Raw genomic sequence first — 22173 nt, forward strand, 5'->3', positions numbered from 1 at the left:
TGATTTTTTTTTTTATTTTTCAATGGGTATGCAGATGTTCTGTAAACTTTCTGGAAGTCAGCATATTCCACATCTAATCTTGAAACTAAATCAAGTCCCAATGACCATCTATTTCTTATTGTAGCCACAGAGAGCCCTTGTAAAAAGTTTGCAGCCAGTCTTTCAAACTACATGTGGATAGTATTCCAATAGCTGCTCACACTGTTTTATTCTGTGGCGACCAGAAGTAGCTGGTTAAGAGGCTTTGCCAAGTCTTAACTAGTATCATCAAGTGGTATATATTTAAACCCTGAGCCCCCAAGGTAATAACTTAAAATGGTTTCTAAACAAGTGGGGGAGGCCCTCATTTTAAGGGCTCTCTCCAGTGCTGGGTTGCTTAGGTAATACTTGAAATTTAATCAAGTATAGGTTTACAAGTTAATGATCTTTTAAAATTAAAAAGAAAATTTGAACACCTCTTACACACTGATGTGGTATGGCTCAGTGTAGACTTCTTTGCATTTTTATTTTTTTGTACTTAATAGCTTCAAAATGCCTTATCAACCCACACATTTCTCTAAAGTAGAAGGTAATTGATTAGTAGGAGTTTCCTTTAACATGTGGGAATATTCCCCTCCTGAGGTCAAGAACTGATCACTAGGCTGGAATATTAGTTAGGAATCTCCATGTGCCAAAGATAAATCAACGATCTAACTAATCCAGTGGACCCATGTTGGTGGGGGTTAATGGAAATGGAAATGGGAGGTGGCAGACACAGTGTCTCAGGCGGGAAGGGATACAACAATATTTAGTCATGGACAGACCTCACTAAGTGAAAAAATGAGAAAGAGATTATATGTCTCTTCACTTCCAAACTACAAAAGATACATTTCCTAACATTTTCTTCACATATACAAACCCAGGTAACATATTGATCTAGAGCCTGGATTCTGGAAACAGATTACCCAAATTTAAATCCCAGCAGCTTTATTTGGTTGCTCTAGTTACTTAACCTCTTTTTCTAATGGAGAAGTAGGAGTACCTACTAGGGTTGTCTTGACAATGAAATGAGATCATGAATGTTAAGTGTTTAGCGCATGTGCAGAGTACCTTGTAAGAATTCACTTGATCAGAAGTGACCACCTTAAAATCATCACCCTATTCTTCCTCCTATCCATTGTTTTAAAAGTAACTCAACATAAGCATGGAAACAAGATAGGTTTCCATTGTGGGTGCATTGTAATCATCAGTGTGGGAACACAGAATCTGCGATGTTCCATATGCTGAGGATGGACCTTCTCTTGGCATCAACAGAAATCTTCCTCCATGTGGTGCATATCTCCACAGCTGACAAAGACTAAGGAGCTGAATCTTTGCCTGTACATGCTGTACCATTGGATTAATGCATTCAGAAAAATTGCACAATGTAATGCTTTCCCCAGGATGGAGAAAAATATATGAACTTGGATACAATATAGCCTGAGGTAGTACAGATTCTTGACAAACAATGCTGGAATGTGTGGAGAGGGAGACAAATGAGAAAGGAGCGCTTCCATTGGCTTAGGAAAAATTGCTATCAATACATTGTATTCTTGCACTTTCATTCAATTACTTTGACCCCTTTGGAGATCAATATTTGCATAGAGAGAGGAGAAGTATATGTATGTATGTGGTGGAGGACAAGATGAATCAGTGACCACAAACTGACACTGTGTAAAAAGTCAGCACATGTCACTGAGGTGGATGCTGAAAATGTGCTGACACCCCAGTGAAGATGGATAATCACGAACTCTTCAGGGGCTCTGGCTCTCCAGTTCTCCTTGCTTCCTCTTTCTGGCTTGCAGCAGCTCACCAGCTGCCTCATCTGCTCTGGACCAGCTGGGTCAGCACAGCACCCCACTGCCTACACAGTGCTCTCTGTCAGGGCTGCTGTAGCCGCCCCTCCCAAGCATCTCTCCCCTCCTGACCCTGTTCTGTGGAAAAGTACCGCTACCTGCAGTGTCTTCCTTCTTCCCATTCAACCCCATCTACTTTGAGTCCAAGTAATGGGCAATCTGTTCACACAGGCACTTCCTTTTTCCCCCCTTCTCTTCCCTTTCTCTTTCCCCACCTTCTCCCTCCCTCTTTCTCTTTAGCCTGTGTGAAATAGGGTTTCATAGAGCTGTATTCCCAAGGATTCAGCTATCATGGCTGTAACAAGGGACCTCCTAACCCTAAATGGTCACTGTGGGGTGGGCATGGTGGAAGCAGCCTTCCTGTTAGGTAAGAAGCACAGCTTTCCCCTTAAAATGTGCATACTTGGGTCTTGGGTCTAAGGTCTAAAGAGGGCAGTAGTTCCTCTAATTTTCATCATGATTCCTCTAATTTTCATCATCCCCCCATAAGGTGGGGAACCAGTTACAAACCCAATGCTGATGCACATGCTGCCAAATGCAGAGCTGGTGCCTGGGAGGGCTGTTCTGCAGAGGGCAGTGTGGGCCCATGGTGGAAATAGCACACCATTAATCATGGCGCTGTGCACTTCTCAAGGGTATAATTGCAGGTGACCTCAGTGAAGTCACAATATGATGATGATACACTTGTCCAAGTCTGTGATTCTCAGCTTACAAACAGAAATTCTGTGAGATTCTTGGCACTTCTTACTTTTACTGGGTGGGTCCTTTAAATGGACTTTTATGAATAGGGCAATGGTATTACAGGGCTTGAGATTACCCTTCCTCACCACCAGCACACTCGCCGGATCTCCATTATCTCTGACCTAGCCCACCCTTGCTTTCTCCTCCTCAAGTATTCCACCCTTCCCTCCTCCTTCACTTTCCTCTCTCAGTCTATAGGTGTTATTTTATTTATTATTTGAAATATATTAGCACACTTCTTCTGGGTGGGATACAAGGAAAAGATACTTTTCATATGATCTCACTGATATGTAGAATTTGAGAAACAAGACAGAGGATCATAGGGGAAGGGAGGAAAAAAGGAAACAAGATAAAACCAGAGAGGGAGACAAACCATAAGAGATTCTTAATCTCAGGAAACAAACTGAGGGTTGCTGGAGTGGTGGGGGGTTGGAGGGATGGGGTGGCTGGGTGATGGACATTGGGGAAGGTATGTGCTGTGTTGAGCACTGTGAATTGTGTAAGACTGATGAATCACAGACCTGTACCCCTGAAACAAATAATACATTATATATTAATAAAAAAAATTTAAAAAAAGGAAAAGATACTTTAATGCAAATTATAGTTGCTCACTTTTTCTAACCCAGCTGTCCCACTTTCTTTATAAAACCTCTTACTGTCCCTACAGAACCTCTTATTAAGTGTATGTTGTTCTACTTAAGCAGGTTACCTTAGATACGTCAGAATCTCAAATTTAGAGTTGAGGCTGTTTGCCCCCATTTATGGAATCCCTGATGTCAACAATGAAACAAGTAACTACATTTCTTAATAAATACCTTCTCAAGTGTCTTGAGATATTGGTGTCTCTAGCTGAAGTAAAGAACACTGATGTTTGGTCTTTGGAGACAAGTAAACAGGGATATGAATTTTAAACTTCAAGTATTTGTATGACTATATCCCATCAAACTGTTGTAGATTGAAGTCAATGGGAGTTATGGGGGAGAAACTGAAGCCCAAATTTAGAATAGTTTGTGGTGATTGTTTTTTATAAGCAGAGGTGGATCTTGAACAGTTATAAAATGGCTTTAATACTTCATCTCAAGAGAACTCTCAATGAGATTGATTTTTCTCCTAAAAATATATTTTTTTTCTTGTAGGCTCATCTAAATTGGGTAAAGCAAGATGGAGACATCTCTCCTGGTCATAGTATTTCTAGCTTTTTCAACTGAACACGTGCAGAAAAAAATTCCTAGTAGCTTGTTATTCCAAAATAATAATAGTAAAGGTTTTGGACTTTCTCTTTTAGTCCAAATGAACTTTCTGGCCCAGCATGTGCTAACTCTTTTGTTTGTTTTACTTATTCTGATAAACATTTTCCCATTCCAAACATTTTCCTATTCTAAATTCCATTTTCTTATTCCGAGTTTTATGATCAGTTGAACGGGACTGATCACTAGAAAACTACATAAAAGTAAGAGATGATTGACGAAACTGTAAACTTGTTTTCCTATTCCAAATGTATCATTTTCTCCTAATTTCACCCGTCATACTTCTGTTTCTCAGGGGGCATTTGTGTCTGTGCTCATAGCCTCAGGGCCAGCAAGGCAGGGGGTCAGATAGCTGACCTTAATAGCTGCTACAGAGCCAGGCTCTGAAGTGGGCTCTTACTACTAACACCAGGAAGCTAAAACAACTGAGTCCTCCTCAGTCTGCCTTAGGATCTTCTCTGGTCTTTGGAAATGCTCCTCTCTCCTACTATTTTATCACTTCCAAAAATATGTCAGATAAGTAATGTTTCCTGCTGTCATATGGAAACTTTTCTGCAACCATTTTTCCTTCTTTAGATTTTAGATCATGTTTTAATCATTCATTCCACCATTGCTCTTGTGTTGTTAAAAAATACACTTTCTTTTCCCAGCCTCTCCCTTCTTCCAGCATCTTATCCATCCTCATGGAATTTTTCTTCCTCAATCACTCTCACTAGGGCCATTTTTGTATTGCCATCCATTTTCCAGGATCTTACATCACCTCTGTTCCTTAAGGAGATTTCTATTCTTTGAATATTCTTACAGTTAAATCAACCAGGAAACAAAACAAAACAAAACAAAAAACAAAAAAAACAAACAAAAAAGAAAAAACAACCCAGCAACAACAAAAAATCACAACCAAGGTAGTTATCATAAGTAAACCAGGAAATCGAGAGAGAAGTTATTTCATTTGTAAATCCCACCTTATGCATAGGGATGGAGGGACTGTGTTTCTGTTTCAGTGACTATATTCTTATTTTTGTGTAAGTTTACCTTTACTAGGTAAGGTAAATGATAAGGTAAGGGGGTGATTTTCAGGTTTCCCACCGGAGAACTAGTTGACTGAGTTCTCCCACATCAGGCCCTGCTTTGGCATACTTACTGAAAAGGACTAGGCTGGCATTGGTGACCCCCAGATTGTTGGCTGCCACGCAGGTATAGTTGCCGTAGTGCTCCTCAGTGACATTGGTCACCGTCAGTGAGGACTGGCCCTCCGTGCTCTTAATCTCAAGGCCATTAGCACTGTTTATCCTAAGAGTTCAAAAATAGAAGAGTAAAAAGAAACAATGATGAAGACTTGGCACAGTGATCCCTTTTTCATCATGATATTGGAGGACATGGAAAGAAATGTAGTAGTTAGAACTTGTGGGTCCCTGCTCAATTCCTCATTTTAATCGTTCAACCCCGTATCATCAGAATCAATGTCCATTGATAGAGAAGACTCAGGAATGGATGAGTTTCACTGGGCTTTGCGGTAAGAGCTACAGGCCCCAAAGCCCTTGGTAAAGAGATTTAGAAAATGAAGAGTTTAATAGCGTAAACCCACATCATGACAGCGGAGCTTGGTTCTGTCCCCAGGACCACATAGTGGAGCAAAGGGGGCCTGGCACATTTGGCACATACCTGGTGTCATCCCGGTACCACTCAAAGTCAGGCGCAGGCACTGCCGAGGCCTCACATTTGAGTGAAGCTTTCCGCCCTGTGGTGGCTTCATTGCTCTTGGATTCTGTGATAGTGGGAGGATCTGTAGGAAAGACAGGCACACCATTGACATGAGAGTCAGAGGGTGCTGCAGAATTTCCATGCAAGAAGGCCTCAGAAAGGACCATCTGATCGGAGAGCTGCACAAAAGAAATAGTCTTCAAGCCTCATTTACGTGAATTTTGTGATCAGCTGAATGGCACTGATCACTAGAAAATGAAATAAAAATAAGAGATTAATGAAACCGTAGACTTGCTTTACTTAAATGGGACACTTAACAGGGTTTTATGGCAATGGAATCTAGGATTTCTTTTTCCCTACTCCAATAGACCATCAATTATTTCAACCATAGATTATAATATTTACATAGTTTTTTCTTTTTATAAATTAAGTGGTGATACCAAAGGACTTGGGATTTTAAATGTCTAATTTCAACATTTTTCTTTTTCATCATCATCATCATCTCTATTGTTATAGTTTGAGATGGTAGTAAGAAGTCTGGTGAAAGTGATAGAGGATTAAAGTTCTCCCAACATAAGCTCAGCCTAATATCGTTGCAGGAATTCAGAAAAACAAACAAACAAACTAGTGTTAGATATTTACCTTTTTTTCTAAGTGTTTCCTTGTTGCTATGACCCAAGTAAATTGTGCTTTTGTGTGTGAGTGTATAATTGAAGTGTACCCCGCCTCAGAGAAGCCTGCCTGGTGTGTGAGCTTTCTGCGCTCACTGGCAGTTGGACACTTACGTTCTGCTTAGAATTGGGCCTGCAAAACTGTAGCAGGTTTGAAATGAGCTCAGAAACACATCTAATATTCTAATTTGCTATGATTCTTTCAAACAATCCTACAGAGGGTGGAGCAAGCGTTTACAGGTCCACATGACTGAGCTGGGATGGTAGACTCAAGCTCCTGGCTTGACGATGCTGTATTTGTACAGGTTATGGACCTTCAAGGAGAAAAGGACTTTTCTGCCCAAAGGTCATTTGCCAGAAAATGGTAGGTTGGCTCTGTGCTCAAGTCAAAAATAGACCCAAACAATCTGTTTAGATTTTGTAGAGGAGAAAGTTTATTTAGAGAAATTAGCAAAGTAAACTCTAGTACACAAAATTTATTTAAATCTCTGCTCTTCAGCACTTGGTTTGGCTCACTCATTTTTGATTTTTGTCTTCATATTCAAAACTATTTTCCAAATTTCCTGCCTATAGAAGACTCTGACCTTCTTAGTTTAAAAGGATGCACAAAACCACGAGGTTAGTTTGCAGTTTTATCCCCCATTTCATTTTTACATCAGCGTGGACATCTTGAAATCACTGCCAGAGAGAGGAGGAGTTAAAGCACATTTGGATAAGCATCACCAGCCCTTGTGTAGACAGATGTGCCAAAGCGGGTGGTGGAGGTGGCTGTTTTATTTTAGACCTATCTACTCATTTTTGTATAGACACAAAAAAGTAGCCAGATGAGTGGAAACTAGGAGTCCTGGAATTTAATTTCTGTTTGGTTGTGTGGACCTCCCATCACACAATTTATCTTACTGAGCCTTGGTTTTATTACCTATAAAGTGAGGGAACCACACTTTAATGACCTCTGGTAACCCTTGCAGCTTTAAAACAAAAAACAAAAAACAAAAAACAATTCTAGTCAAAACTGCCCATCTTTCACAAATGGGCAGTTGGTATCATTAGGACCCAAGTGTATGTTCATACCCATAACTCATTTAACCCTTAAATTACTAACTTTCAAAATTACAGCTTATTTATCTGTTCTATGAGTTAGGAGTCAGGATTAACAGCCAGAAACAGGAAACCTAAGGTCAGATTTTAATTCTTAACCAGAACTATGGCCTGCCCAAGTGTCTGCACCAGTTTGAGCTTTTTCTTTCTCTTCTTTTAAAAGAAGGAGTTGGGGCGCCTGAGTGGCTCAGTTGGTTGAGCTACTGCCTTCGGCTCAGGTCCTGATCCCAGGGTCCTGGAATCGAGCCCCACATTGGGCTCCCTGCTCTGTGGGAAGCCTGCTTCTCCCTTTCCCACTCCCCCTGCTTGTGTTCCCTCTCGTGCTGTCTCTCTCTCTCTCTGTCAATTAAATACATACATAAAATCTTGAAAAAAAAAAAAAGGAGTTAACTTAAAATGATCACCAAGATTCCACATAAAATTCTTTCATTTGGTGATTTGCTATATGGATCATTAGAGCACATTAGTTCAAAAGATAATGGAATAATTGGTGGTAGTGGTGTTGGCGGGGGAGGTATTTGTATAGAGATGGGGCACTGAACAGAGGTTAAGAGTTTGGATTTAAAGTTTGATAGACATGAGCTCAAATCCAGACTCTATACTTCACTGTCCTTCCTCATTACAGAAGATAGTGCTTTGTCTAGAGTCATATTGCCTCACCTTCCTCATTTATAAAAAGCTGGAACCAGAGGCAGGGAGGTCCACTTTGAGAGTACTGAAGGAACCCAAGATAGCCTGCACTAGGTTTGTGATAAAGAAAATGGAAGGGAGGGACAGAATTGAAATTGAGAGATACGAAGCCTCAGAACTGACAAGAATAGATGTAATGGATGAGGGTAAGAAGGAGGAGTGTCAAAGGTAACACTCAGGTTTCTGGGTTGGGCATCTAAGTGATGCCATCCTCTGCCAAAAGATACGTAAGAAGAGAAAGAGATGACCATGAACAAATACCAGTTTCCCATCCTCACCTATTCACTGTAGCAGGTTCTGAAGCTGCCAGTGACTCCACAGTTTGTAGCATGCTGGCCAGAGAGATAATCTTGCTTGTGATTCTATTGACTTGTTTAATTTCTCAGTTTGTAAAATGAGTTTTAACCAGTGTTTGTGAATTTCTGGAGCCACATGGTTATGGGTGACAAACCCTTAATGATGACTGCCTTTTTGCTAAACCAGCCCTAACCTGGATCCAATTCCACACTTTCTATCACCTCCACCTCTCACACTCATGGCTGTGGCATCTCAACATAATAATGCCATGGTACGTGGCTTCCAGCCCCTCCACTATGGGACCAGGAATGCAGGTCCCAGCTGTACAGTTTTGTGGGAGAGTTCCTCCTTACTCTGGATGTTTCCTTCTATTTAGTTTACCTACCTTCTATTTAGTTTACCTACCTTCTATTTAGTATACCTCCTTGCTCTGAGACCCACAAGGAAGGAATAACTTTGACTGAAAAGTCTGGGAAGAAGAAATGAGGTTTCTTTGGTTCCATCTCTTTCCTTGCTTCCTTTTGGGACCAACCTTCTGGCAGGGAATGGGGGTTTGCCTCTGTTTCTTCACACTAAAGTCTTACTCAGGCTCTCTGCTTACTGCTCTTAGGTGAGTAGGCCTGCTGCATTCCAGGGCTGCCATGATTGGAGAGATAAGTCCCCCACACTAAGTACTACCTCTATCCATCTTAATCTCTAATAATGGGGGCAGTTGGGCCTCTCATACATCTCCTTTACTTATTTCTCCATTTGTTTAGAGCCTGAATAACTATGTAGTAAGTTATTTATTAGCTCCTCAGAGATGCCAGTATGGGAAATGTGACAGCAAATTAAGGTTGAACACTTTTAGGTGCATTAATTTGGGGATAGGAAGACACTGGTCATTTACAAAGGCCAAACACTTGCTTCTCTCCTTGAAAATCTAGGAAGTTTCTCCTACCAAGGTAAATTCACAGATAATGATAAATGTACAAAGAAGTCATTGTTCCTAATATTTCTCAGATGACACAGTGGTGCAGGTCTGTTCACTCATGGCTTATTGGAATGAACATTTCAAAATTCATTTGTAATGAATTCTGTATAGGTGAGGCTAAGAAAAATTATTACAAATCACATTGCAGCATGCCTAGTATAGTTAAAATAATAGATGTCCATGCTCAAAATATCGTTATAATAAAAATGTGGCTTAATAATAATGCTGCACAGAGTTCATTGCTATTCTTTTTTTTTTTTTTTAAAGATTTTATTTATTTATTTGACAGAGAAAGACACAGCGAGAGAGGGAACACAAACGGGGAGTGGGAGAGGCCGAAGCAGACTCCCTGCCGAACAGGGAGCCCGATGCGGGACTCGATCCAGGGACTCCAGGATCATGACCTGAGACGAAGGCAGTCACTTAACCAACTGAGCCACCCAGGCGCCCGAGTTCATTGCTATTCTTTATGTGATTTTGGAATAGCCTACAATTTTCAAAGGACTCTTCCAGTCTTTATTACTTCAAAATTCTGGGTTCTGAAAATATTAATAAGGACTTTCTTTGTCTTATATCACCAATAACAAGAATTTTTCAATTAGAATGAATAGGATAACAGCGACAGTGGTCTAGCAAGCAAAATGTCATTCACTTAATCATCCTAATTTTTTGGAATAATAATATAAAAAGAACAAAATTCTTAATAAAGGTCTCAATTTGTGGGCATTTACCATGTCAGCACTCTACTAGGCTTTAGGTATTCTTTTCATCCAAATAATAGCTATCAGAGATAAGACTTATTAACCCTAGCTTATGAATGAGAAGACAGATCTACAGAGGGTTAATAACTTGTCCAAATTCACATAGCCAGCACTTGATGGAGTCTAGATCTGAACCATGTTTTGAAGCCCATGCTCTGAACCTCTCTGGGCTTCCATTTGAATGACACTCTTCCTTTAAAGAGAAATGAATTCCTAATAGGGAAAAATACCATTTAGGGGAACATGTTGGTAGCTTAAAAGGTAAATGTTCTATTTCTGCTATTAAAGGGTACCAAAATGGCACAGCATGCAGTGACCTAGGGGGTATAAACCTGCATTAGAAATCAGGAGTTGTGAGTTCAATTTCTGCCTGTGCCACTTAGATGATCATCTCCTATGGGTGACATGTTGACTTCCTGGGCCCCCCCACCTATAAATGGAGATGATGACCCCTGTGATCTGTCTCACAGGTTTGATTTAAAGATCAAACGAAATCATGTATATGAGAGCACGTTTAACACCTGAGGTGATTACTTTTATTATTATTATTTTACATTTACTATTTGTATTACTATTATTCACATGGTGTTTTGGAAAGAAAGAGGGCTGTGGAGTTAGAACTGGGTCAGAATCCCAACTCTACCTACCACTCACAAGTTCTTCGATTTTATGGCCAACAATGCTTATATTCTCTGAGCTCTGTTTTTGTCCTCTCTGTAGACGGATGATTTGATTATCTTTCAGGGTTAGTGTGCAATGGTGGACAAACGGAGGAGGGGCAGAGAATAGAGGCAATAAGAAAAGTACTATCTTTCGAGAATTTAAAGATAATAGAACTAACTTAAAGTAATCTTTTTTTTTTTTAAACACTATGTCCCAGAAATACTAAACTTAACATACTAAATAATGTCAGATAAAGTAAATATCTCCTTGCTGGGGCAGTTCAGGCCCAATACACCTCCCTCCTTGGTTAGCCACTGTCAATGTGATGACTACAGTGAATCATACAAAACCTCTAGCACAGTCTTGGTACTCTGAAAGAATTCAGAAAATTATGGTTCTTGTTCACATTGCAAAGTTATGGTAGAAGATTTTAATACTCTGGATTCGTACTGGATATTTCCTCTGGAGGTCCCATAATAGAGTCATAAGCATTAGGACATGTCTTTACTGAAACCATGCCAAATATAAGAATAAACTAAAGGTTGGCATGGAGAATGCGTAGCTGTAGCTATGAATATCCAGAGAAAGTAGCCACTCTGGTTCCATTATGAGCAGTCATTTTCTTGAAGTCTCATCATTAGGTGATTTTTGAATCAAAGCACTGAGGAGTTCAGTTAAAATGCATATATATTATCTGGAGACAGTGGATGTCTCCAGTCCCAGTTGTAGATTCTATGGTAAGTAACCTCTACCTCCTCTAATAAATGGCTATCAAATGTAAGCAGGAGCCTTAGAAATGCCAGGGTCCATGTCCCCCCTATCTGTGTTGAGTTAGTTCTGGACATCAATGTGGAGGCAGAGCTGAGTTCAAAGGGAGACGAATAGAGGAGAAAGAAGCTTGGTAGTGTGAACCTAGTTGGAGACATCGTTGTGAAAAGGTGGAAAGTAGGAATATTAGCTGGTTAATGGGATGGAGGGATTGCTTGAGAGTTGGGGGCAGCTTTGGAGAAGTATTTCTACAGAAACAGGAAAAGAGTTCAGTTTAAGGAGAATCCAGATAAACTTAACAGTCTGCATTTATTGAATGTTGACTATGCACTAGATATTATCCTCAGGATACTGGGCACTAGGATGAGGTAAACCCAAGTAGCTACTTTTAATACACTGTGAGAACTGAAATTGAGGGAATCTGTAAGGAAAGCACAGTTGTCCCTAGGGATGGTATCTGGAAGAAATGAGCAGCTATACTGTAAGTAAGATACAAGAAACCAGAAGTCCTGTCTATTGTACTAGTAATAAGCTTATTTAGTTGAAGAGATTTCAGGTCAATAATTTAGCTTCTGTAAACTCCAAGACCTCTCACTACTTAGAAAATAGATTTTGCTTGTCAAATGGCTATATGCAATGCTCTAAACCAACTGTGGAGAAGGATTATCCAAGAGAAGTAAAAAGGAGAGACCGTAGAATCCAGCTTATGACGTAAACAGGAGAAACTGTTGTGTCTACATCTTTCATTTACTACTCTAGCTTCTCAGGGTCCTGCAACAAATATCTGTTGGCAACTGAGTAAATGAATCAATGAAATGCTTGTAGGAGAAAATTACCAGCATTGGGATTTTTTTTTTTCCAGTGGTACTCAGGGTCTGTTTCATTACAATAAGCTATTTAGTCATTATTTATCTTAGCCATCCTGATCCCCTGAACTAATTCCAAACCCTGTGTTTTGAAAAGGAAGAGGAATCCTTTAAATAATGGGACACTTTCACAGTACAGAGGCTTAGATGAAGTGATGCAGGTAATACTGGATATTTCTCTGTAGGACCAAGTTTTTCTAGCCAGACCTGGTTCTGTAATTCAATCCTGGAGACTTCATCTACTTAATACAACTACATTTAAAGAGGACATATTGTATGAACAGTACAACAGGTACAATGGCTAGTTGTTTTAATGTAATATAAACACAGCTTATGCAGTGTTGGTAAAAAAGGTGATTACAAAGGAAATTGATATTAGAATGTATTTCCTGATTTGTGACTGAGTTTGAAGAAATGTTAAGAGGGCAGACTTTACCTATGAGTTTTTACCTACTCATTCAGTCAACATTCACTGAGCAATTTTTATAAGGTCAGGTATGTGCTAGGTGCTGTTGTTTAGGACATAACATTCTGTATGTTTAACTAAGCTCATTATAAAACTCCATGTAATTTGTTATTAGATATCTTTTCAGAATCTTGAGGTTCTGTCTATATTCTTCCATGGTTCACTCATCACTAGGAAAAGCTCACATCTTCATAAAAGCCTTTTCTTAAAAATTATCAGTATTTTCTTCTGCTCTAAGTTACACTATGGGGACAGTCAAGAAGGAGCAATGTCAGACTAATTGCGCTAATAATAATAGGGCCCAGGCGGCTGGCTTTGATCTTGGGAACCATCTGCAATGCGGGCCACTTTGATGTTTCACACAATGGAAGCATAAATATTTTCTATGTACTCCATGATTGGACTTTCAGAAATCTAATTATGATGAAGGTCAATTAAGAGAAAATGAAATCTTAACTCTAAAAGTCAGAGAAGAGGTGGAAGATGATGGCATGGCTGTGTGTACATAAAAGAACCTAACTAACCTAATTATAAACTTACATAAACACCCAGAGAAATTGCCTTTCATGTGAAAAAAAGGTCCTAAAGCATTTTATAACATTGAGATCATTAATGTGTCTTTGATACACAGCCAGCCCTGAAAAAGAATAGTAATACTGGCATTTCAAAACTCTATTACTAAAAAAAAAATCGCAGACAGCGCCAGGACAAAAGCACTTCAGAGCTCATCAAATGTACCCCTCGCTTCTTGGAAATGATTGCCATAAGTGTCAATGGCAGAGTCCTATGTACTGGATTCTTCTAGATATTGGGGTGAAGGAGATTGCACTGTCTGTCTAGGAAAGCTGCAAGGCTAAAGCAGGGTAATGGGAAATGGTGCAGCCCGGCATAGACCAGGTCACCTCAGGCAAGTTTCCTCAGCTCTCTGTGCCTCAGTTTACAAATTTTTGAAGTATAACTAATGATGTTTATCTCATGAGTTTACTGTGAGAATTAAATGTAATTCCGTTAGTCCAGTACTGCCCATGTTGGGTACTAAGGATTGAAAAACACCTTCTCTTCCTCTTTCTCCTGAGAACATGGGCTTTAGAATCAAATGGGCCAGAGTCTGAATCCCTTTTCTTACACTTTCTTCTACACTGGAAAAGCAATTTTACTTCCTTGGGCTTCAGAGTCTCAAACCCTAAAATGGAGTCAATTCTACCTACCATGACAAGGAATTTATATAGAATTTATATAGAAATCGCTGGTACATAGGTAACTGCATGGAAGGCTTAAGATAATGAGAAGTAATTTACAATGGTCTAGAGTACATTTTCAAATATGGGTTAACGTGTTTGTGCATGTGTCTCTGTGTGCCTATGTACATGCATATATGTGTGTTATATGTGCATATGTATATATGGGTGTGTAGGGGATGTATTTGTATGTGTGTGTGCACTAAATGCATAGAAAGGGAGAACTGTCAGGATGTCCCTTTGTCCCTGTCACTAGCCACAATTGTTTGATGTGGGAACTTGAATTTGAATGATGTGAAAAGTCACTCCTAACTGAACAGGGTAAACTAATTCTCTTTATTCCTTTGCTGTGACATACATCATATGGATCCACCCCCGCCCCCTGTCTTTTGAACTACATCTAAGGATCTTTTCATCTGCGAAGTTCAAAGTATGCCCATTACCTATGCATCTTAGTGAAATCTTCGTTTCTAATGCCCATACTTTGGGACAAATAGCCAAACTAATTTATCAAGTATCCCTGGTAGCCATTGGAGACACATAACCTGACCAAAGTGACTTGAATTTGTTCTCAAGACCAGTTAGTTAAATAGCAGAAGATGGGTTATTGCCTTCTGATAAACAATGCAATAAGAGAGATTCCAGTTGAAGCAGATATGAGTTGTTTCTTTTTCCAAAGCGGTGTGACCTTATTCTCCACAAAGACCAAAATAGTGATTGCCAGAAATGCTAGGGCTGTCTGATCATGTTTTCTTAATTCTGTAGTCTGAGTAAAAGACAGACTGTATTGTTAAATGCATTATGGGTTATATTTAGAGTTGGTAGAGTTGATTTATCTAGTTCAAAGGCCAAGTCCTGCCCTTGGATGTGTCCAATGTATAAATGTGCATCCCTGACCAGAGAGGCATCTGCTTGAAATGTGATGTTCTTTTGTTAATGGGATCTTTAGAGCTTGCTTGTGGTAGACGTGGGCCCTGGGCACACAGCACCTGCTGGCTTTTGCTATACTCACAGTTCACAGTGACCTTCACTTGTCTAACATCCGCCGAGGAGACTTCATTGGCAGCTTTGCACTCATATTTGCCTGACTGCTCCCTGGTGATGCCAAGGATCTCCAGATATTCTTCTTCTCCTTCAAACTCTCTCCCTGAAAAACAGAAATTTGCATGATTGTTTTTTAGGTTTAAAATATGCAGTAGAACATCTATGTTTTCTTTTCAGAAGCAGTAAATACACATGGTTTTTTAATAATTTGACAATGCACTTGTCTGAGGTCAGGTCCCACAGAAGCAGACCCCAAGACAAAAAGTCATGTGAACGTGATTATGGAAGGAGCGTTCTCAGGAAAAACCAGTAGGTGAGTAGGAAAGTGGGACCTGGAAGAGAAAGAAGCCAAGAGAGGGTACAGGTCTCATCCCACACAGGGTAACTTGGTTTAATCCATCAGGGAGCTCTGGGGAAAGCACATGTCCCACTCAAAGTTGTCCTAACTGAGGGTCAAGAAGCTAGAGTGTTTATGCATCTACACCCATTAGTCACTGGTTGAGGGCTCAGAACACAGTGGGAATTGGGCACAGAGCTGTAAGGGCTCAGAGGGACTACTGTCGAAGCACTGTTACCATCAGTTACACCATGTGGCAAAACACGCTTCCGACCAAAGTTGTTATTAGGAAAAGTGGTTTCCTTTTGAGAAACTCATTCTTCTCCCTCAGATTCTGTGGAATTCTGTTTACAAAGGTCATGTTTAAAACCCTGTCATGTAGCTATGGTTTCCTTGCTCGGTGTCAAACTGCTTCATCATTGAGGCTTTCAGACTAGGAACCAGATAGATGAGGATGTGCTGCTGATGCTGTGCTTTGTGACAGACTGTGTCACATGGGGCGGGGGGAGGTGGTAGGGAGCTCAATATCATTGGCTTAATCAGTTAGGATTAGCGCTCTGGAGGTCCTTTTTGGAAAGTTCCGCAAAGTTGGATGTGTCCATTTAGTAATGAAATTTCAAGACAGGCAGGCTTGTTTAATTCCCCTCCTGTGGAGTATAATTGATTAAATGACTTTCTTCCTGGAGAGGGCAGGGGTCGCGAGAGAAGGAATAGGAAGTGGAAGGGGAGGAAAAGGAACTGAGGGAAAAGAAGATGAAGAGGAAAGGGGATTGAGCAGGGGAAGAGCTTGGTCAAAAAGGCCTATGGACTTTAACTCCAGCTAAATTGAACCCTCTTTAACTCCAGCTAAATTGAACCCTCTTTAACTCCAGCTAAATTGAACCCTCTAGGGGTGCCTGGGTGGCTCAGTCGTTGAGCGTCTGCCTTCGGCTCAGGTCATGATCCCAGGGTCCTGGGATCGAGCCCCGCATTGGGCTCCCTGCTCAGCGGGAAGCCTGCGGGAAGCCTGCTTCTCCCTCTCCCACTCCTCCTGCTTGTATTCCCTCTCTCACTGTGTCTCTCTCTAATAAATAAATAAAATCTTTAAAAAAAAATTGAACCCTCTAAATTGAACAAATTACAAAACCCCATTGCTGTTGGGTTAGGATAAAGCAGTTGGGGAGGGTGCAAAAGGACACGGTCCTGCCCCGTGAAGAAATCTTGCTCTTGGTCATCCCACACTAAATGGTACCAATTAATAGCTTTGCTCAAATGCCACAAGCTATTTTCCTTTTCTGGAAATTCCCCAATGGCCAAATCAACATAACAGACAGCTAGCACAGAGACAAATTCACTGTCTAAATATGTCAGCCAAGCCTGTTAACTAGGCTCCCAGTAGAACACAGGGCCTCTTTGATAGCATCCTATAACACAACTGTCAGGACTATTCTAAGCTTCAAGTCTTCTGTCAATTGTCACTATCACTAGTGTTGAGGAGACTACACAATCCCAACAACAAAAGACAGTAGTTATATAGAATTATCTGGTTCTGGAGTCCTGCACATTACCTAGCACATGTTTCTACTAAAAATGTTTTAGAATTAGTCCATTAAGTAAATAGCTGCATATTATCTATAAAAGATTAATTTTTTCCCTTGTCTGTGTTTTCACCTTTTTTCTTCTCCACATTCAGGGAAACAGACCTGACTTAACATGCCGCAGAAGTAGAATGTTGTAGGAAAGAAAACAGAAATCTTAGGAAGGGTAATAGTCTGCTGTACTGGATGAGCTGGGAAGAATTTGGGCTTGGAGGAAAAAAACAATCTTTCCTGCATACTTGCAACTGTGGACTGAGAGTCATGTCAACTAATTGATGCTAAAATCTTGTAGCTAAATGCAAATACCCTGAAGACAAATGGCAGTTGACAACTCCAGGCCAAAATAGATGTAAACTCATTAAAAAATCTGGAGTGCACGGGTGCCTGGGTAGCTCAGATGGTTAAGTGTCTGCCTTCGGCTCAGGTCATGATCCCGGGGTCCTGGGATTGAGCCCTGCATCAAATTGGGCTCCCTGGTCAGCAGGGAACCTGCTTCTCCCTCTGCCCGCCCCCCCCCATGTGCCTGCTCTCTCTTTCTCTCTCTCTCTCTCACAAAAATAAATAAATTCTTTAAAAACATCTGGAGAGCAGCGGTGGAATTGACAGTAAGACAGCATTACTGATTTTGAGAATAATGGTATATTGTAACAAAAGAAGAGTTTGGGGCACCTGCGTGGCTCAGGTGGCTCAGTTAAGTGTCTGACTCTTGGTTTCTGCTCAGGTCATCATCTCAGGGTCGTGAGATGGAGCCCAACATCAGGTTCCATGCTGAGCACCCCTATGCCCCTTCCCCAACCCCTCCCCCTGTTTGTGCACTCTCTATCTCTAAAATAAATAAATAAAATCTTTAAATCGGGCTCCCGGCTCTGCGGGGAGCCTGCTTCTCCCTCTCCCTCCACCTGCCACTCCCCCTGCTTGTGCTCTCTCTCATTGTCAAATAAATAAATAAAAAATTAAAAAAATTAAAAAAGAAAGAAAGAAGGGTTCCAAATGATTTCTGGATGGTGTAGGATTTCTTCCCTGCCAGGCCCCCACCTCCATCAACCTCATTCCTGGGTGGGTACTGAGCTGTCCGTTAAGAACAAGTGCGGTCTTCTTAGAGATGGCCAACAACACTGTATTCTTTTCGATTCACTGGGGGAGAAAGGGTATGCTGAGTCCTCTGCTGTTGAAAAGCTGGACAGGGCATCTCTGGCTGTGTCCTGAGGATGGATTTGCTGGGTGGAGTTGTTGGTTCAAAAAAAGGTGTGTCGAGGGCGCCTAGATGGCTCAGTCGGTTAAGTGTCTGCCTTCAGCTCAGGTCATGATCCCAGGGTCCTGGAATCGAGTCCCGCATTGGCAGAGAGTCTGCTTCTCCCTCTACCCCTCCTCCCCCACTCGTGCTCTCTCTCTCTCAGGTGCTCTCTCTCTCTCAAATAAATAAATAAAATCTTTAAAAAAAAAGGTGTGGTGATACCAACAAAGCCCCCAGGTGGAAACAGTCACCATGACATACCTTTTATCTGATCAAGTGCAGTTTTTTGTTCAAAGCATGGAGTACACGTTGTTCACCTTGAGTCAGAATTCTAAAATGCGCTCAGATTCTCTTGCTCCTCTCCCTTTGCCCTGGTATATCTGTCCCCCTCAGGGCACTTTTCCCCTCCATTCTTTCAGTTCACTCTGTCTAGCTGCTATCAACCCAAGGGTCCTGTCCCCATTTCCCTCTACTCTCTCAACCTCAAGAGGGCTCTCAGGCCAGAGGGTGACACTTAACCTGTTGTGATGTTCTCTGGTTGGAATAAAGCCCCCTGGCTACAACGTGGGCCTTTCTCTTGTTCCTATCTATTATTTTCTGCCCTGGCATAAATGTTTACTCGAAATGCAAATTTCAATATTTTGGTATTTTAAACATCTCAACCTATTTCCACAAGCCTGCTCACGTCGCTGAGTGTTATATTTATTCTGGGATCTGGTGTTTAGTTTAAATCTCCCTTTGCTTAATGTGCTTTTGTGTCTCCTGGCAATTTTCAGCTACCAGGCTAAATAACTTCTCGTCCTCCTCAGTGGATGCACCTTTCAAACTCCTGCACATAATTAGCATATCCCCTCATAGTCACTGTTTACTCAAATTGTACATATTAGTTCTTTTAATATTTCTTCATAAGTCAGAAAGAAAGGCCTAGAGCTAACAGCAAGAGGAAAGTGTTCTCTTCGGTGTTCCCTAACGTAGAGGCAAATCAGCCAGGAATCACGCCAATTAAAGTATGCCAGGTGCCACAGTCTTAGCAGCTTCAGAATATTGTGCTTTGGTGATACTTGTGGAGTTCACATCCGAAATGTTGATTGATTCAGATTTCCAAAGTCAACCAGGCATTTGGAAGCAAGCAGCCACTTGAAATTAAATACGTTCCCATGGCACTGGTCTCTCTCCTCCTTTCTCTCTTTCCTCTCTCTTGCTCCCACCCCCCTCCTTCCCCTTCCCGCCTACACATGTGCATACAGACAAATAGCGATTTATTTATATTTAACCATTCACTTGAACTTTTAGGAAACAGCATACAAATTCACTAAAACCCAAATTTTGCTTACTAAACAGAACAGGCCTATTCTTGAAAATTCCCCAGAGATGACAACAAGTGCCCTATTTGAGATTAAAAAAAAAAAAAAAAAAGGCTACTACCCTAATAATCATTATGATATCTTTCTTTTTCTTTATTTGAGGTACAGGAAATAGCATTTAGAAAACTTGTTAAAATTTGAGCGTTTTATGACTTTAAAAATATAGAATTCCAAGGATTCATACATGTTAGGACAGGGAGAAATCATTTTTTCCTCCTATTCTGAGAAGAGTCTTAGTATAATATCTCTGCAGATCATTCCCTCACAGAAGGGAAGGTGGGTTTGAAATGGGACTGACATTCTCTTTACTCTCCTAAATTTGAATATTTACTAGTGGATGTAAACAGATTAGCTTTAACACAAACACACATACAGATTAATGAAAAGCAAAAGAATGGAGCTTGCCTTGCAAGGTACGTGTGCTCGTATGCGTGTCAGTTTGTGTGGGCCTGTGGTTGGAAAGAAGAGTGAACAGTGTGCGCAAAAGCAAGCTATGAACTTCTACCTCTAAAAATAAAAGAAAAAAGGATTGCAAATCAATGATGCCATTTGAAGTTTTCTGTGCTAACTTCAAATACTGTAACAAGTTTCTGTTCTTACAGTACATTTCATGTTTTATTTTTTTTTCCTAAGGACGTACTCACCTGTTCTTCTCTTTGCTTCCTTCCCTACTTTTTTTTTTTATTATTATTGGCACATCACGTTCTACACAAACATGCAAAAAAAAAAAAAAGGAAGAGGGGAAAAACACAAGAAATCTAAAAAGAAATATGCCTGTGATGGGGTTCTGTTTATATTTCCAGCCATGCTTCTCTCTAGATCTTTGAAGTTTTGTTTCTCAGCTTCACATCCCAGCTGAGAGATCCTTTAGCATTTGACAGTGTTTCTGTCCAAAAGTTGAAACCACTTCTCATCCCCACATCTCACCACCCATCGTGAGAGAGCTGGGGGGGAGGTAAATGATCCATGACTGAAGGAAGACAGGGGTGGGGGCAGACACAATTGTCATTAGTAGCAATCATAAGAGAATAAGGAGACACAGGGAGGAACACTGCATTGAAGACATACAATGGTGATACAATAGGGATGATTTTAAGGAAGAGTTCGAGGGATGGACATGAAAGAAGAGAGAGTTCTCTAGAGAATGAGGCATTTGACTATTGAGATATTTGAGCTACATGGAAGGGAAGGGCTTGGTTACTCTGCTGTAGAAATGTTCCCCATTTGAATAGGAAGACACAACAGGGTGTGGATTATGCAAATTGGTCCCATGCCTTCTGCAGCCCCAAAGGGTGTAGTTAGTACCCAGAAACCAGAGGCAAGCACAATGCCAGGAAAGATTCACAACTGGCTTTGGCTCTATGAATGAGCATGAGCCAAATGAAGAAGAACGCCCTGGCATTATTTTTCTTGGCATCCAGAGAGATCCAATTCATTATGGTTTGCATTTTTTGCTTTCACATACAAAAAATCAGCTAGCTGACAGTTTGAGCTCAGCATCCAACCGGAAGCTGCCATCTACACATCCTTTTTATTCCTGGGGCATGACATTCTGTTATTGTACTCATACTTAACCATTACCTCCTATCTGGTGTCAGTTTTTAGAAACTGTTCTGCCCTTCTAAATGCTAGGCTTGAAATCAGGATTCCCTATGTTCCTTTTTTTTTTTTTTTTTAAAGATTTTATTTATTTATTTGACAGAGAGAGACACAACGAGAGAGGGAACACAAGCAGGGGGAGTGGGAGAGGGAGAAGCACGCTTCTCACTGAGCAGGGAGCCCGATTGGGGCTCGATCCCAAGACCCTGGGATCATGACCTGAGCTGAAGGCAGACGCTTAACCCACTGAGCCACCCAGGTGCCCCTATGTTCCGTTTTTTACAAGGGGAATTGTATCGATAATAGCGAATCTTCCATTGTAGGGACCATATCTTGTGTTGCTCATCATTGGACCCCTCCCCTCCGCACCAGGGTGTGCAGCATGATGCTGGATGCTGGGGTGCTCCAGAAATATTGCAGGGTGACTGCTGATGGAGCTACCACTTAATAAACGCGTACTAGGCACTGTGCTAGGTGACTCAGATATTATCTCATTTAATGCACAATACTGCGTTCGAGTGCTTACAGATGAGGAAACATGGGAATCCAGGTTTAGAGAAGACCTTAAAGGAACTTGCCCAGGTATATAAGGTTATTAAGGAGAGCTGAAGTTTGAACCAGTCTGTGGGCTTTTGGAGCCCAGGTTCCCAATGAAGCATGTCCGCTTTTATCACTCAGTGCCCTGAGATGCTATGGTTAGCTGGTCTCTTAGCTCTCAGAATCTGCTCTATTTCTGTCTACTGAGTATAAAATGGGAGTTTGAGAATGGGAAATGGGGAATTTCCAAAACAATGTGGCTCAGTTATAGATAAAGAAAGTAAGAAACAGCCTTCAGGTTTTATAAGGTTTGTCCACTTAACTTTCTTATTGAAAGAACCAAATGAAGCAATATATGAGAAAAAAAAAAAAAGCTGATAGTTTAGAAGTTTAGCACCACCTACTTATTTATAGAAGCCCCACCGAA

General features: G+C 40.8%; 1 protein-coding gene across 1 annotated transcript in view; it reads right to left on the bottom strand.

Annotated features, from left to right (window-relative positions):
- Positions 1 to 22173, bottom strand: part of LSAMP (limbic system associated membrane protein) — a 658124-nt gene that overhangs the window by 34499 nt on the left and 601452 nt on the right. The window contains exons 4-6 of the mRNA XM_045902916.3: positions 15067 to 15201; positions 5525 to 5645; positions 5004 to 5152 (exon numbers count right to left, since the gene is read on the bottom strand). Of these exons, the coding sequence (XP_045758872.1) occupies positions 5004 to 5152; positions 5525 to 5645; positions 15067 to 15201 (405 nt within the window). The remainder of the gene's footprint in view (positions 1 to 5003; positions 5153 to 5524; positions 5646 to 15066; positions 15202 to 22173) is intronic.

The sequence above is a fragment of the Mirounga angustirostris genome, unplaced genomic scaffold (assembly GCF_029215605.1).
Source record: "Mirounga angustirostris isolate CCGP_5_RB_7025 unplaced genomic scaffold, mMirAng1.0.hap1 SCAF_1, whole genome shotgun sequence".
In the NCBI taxonomy this organism is placed as follows: Eukaryota; Metazoa; Chordata; class Mammalia; order Carnivora; family Phocidae; genus Mirounga; species Mirounga angustirostris.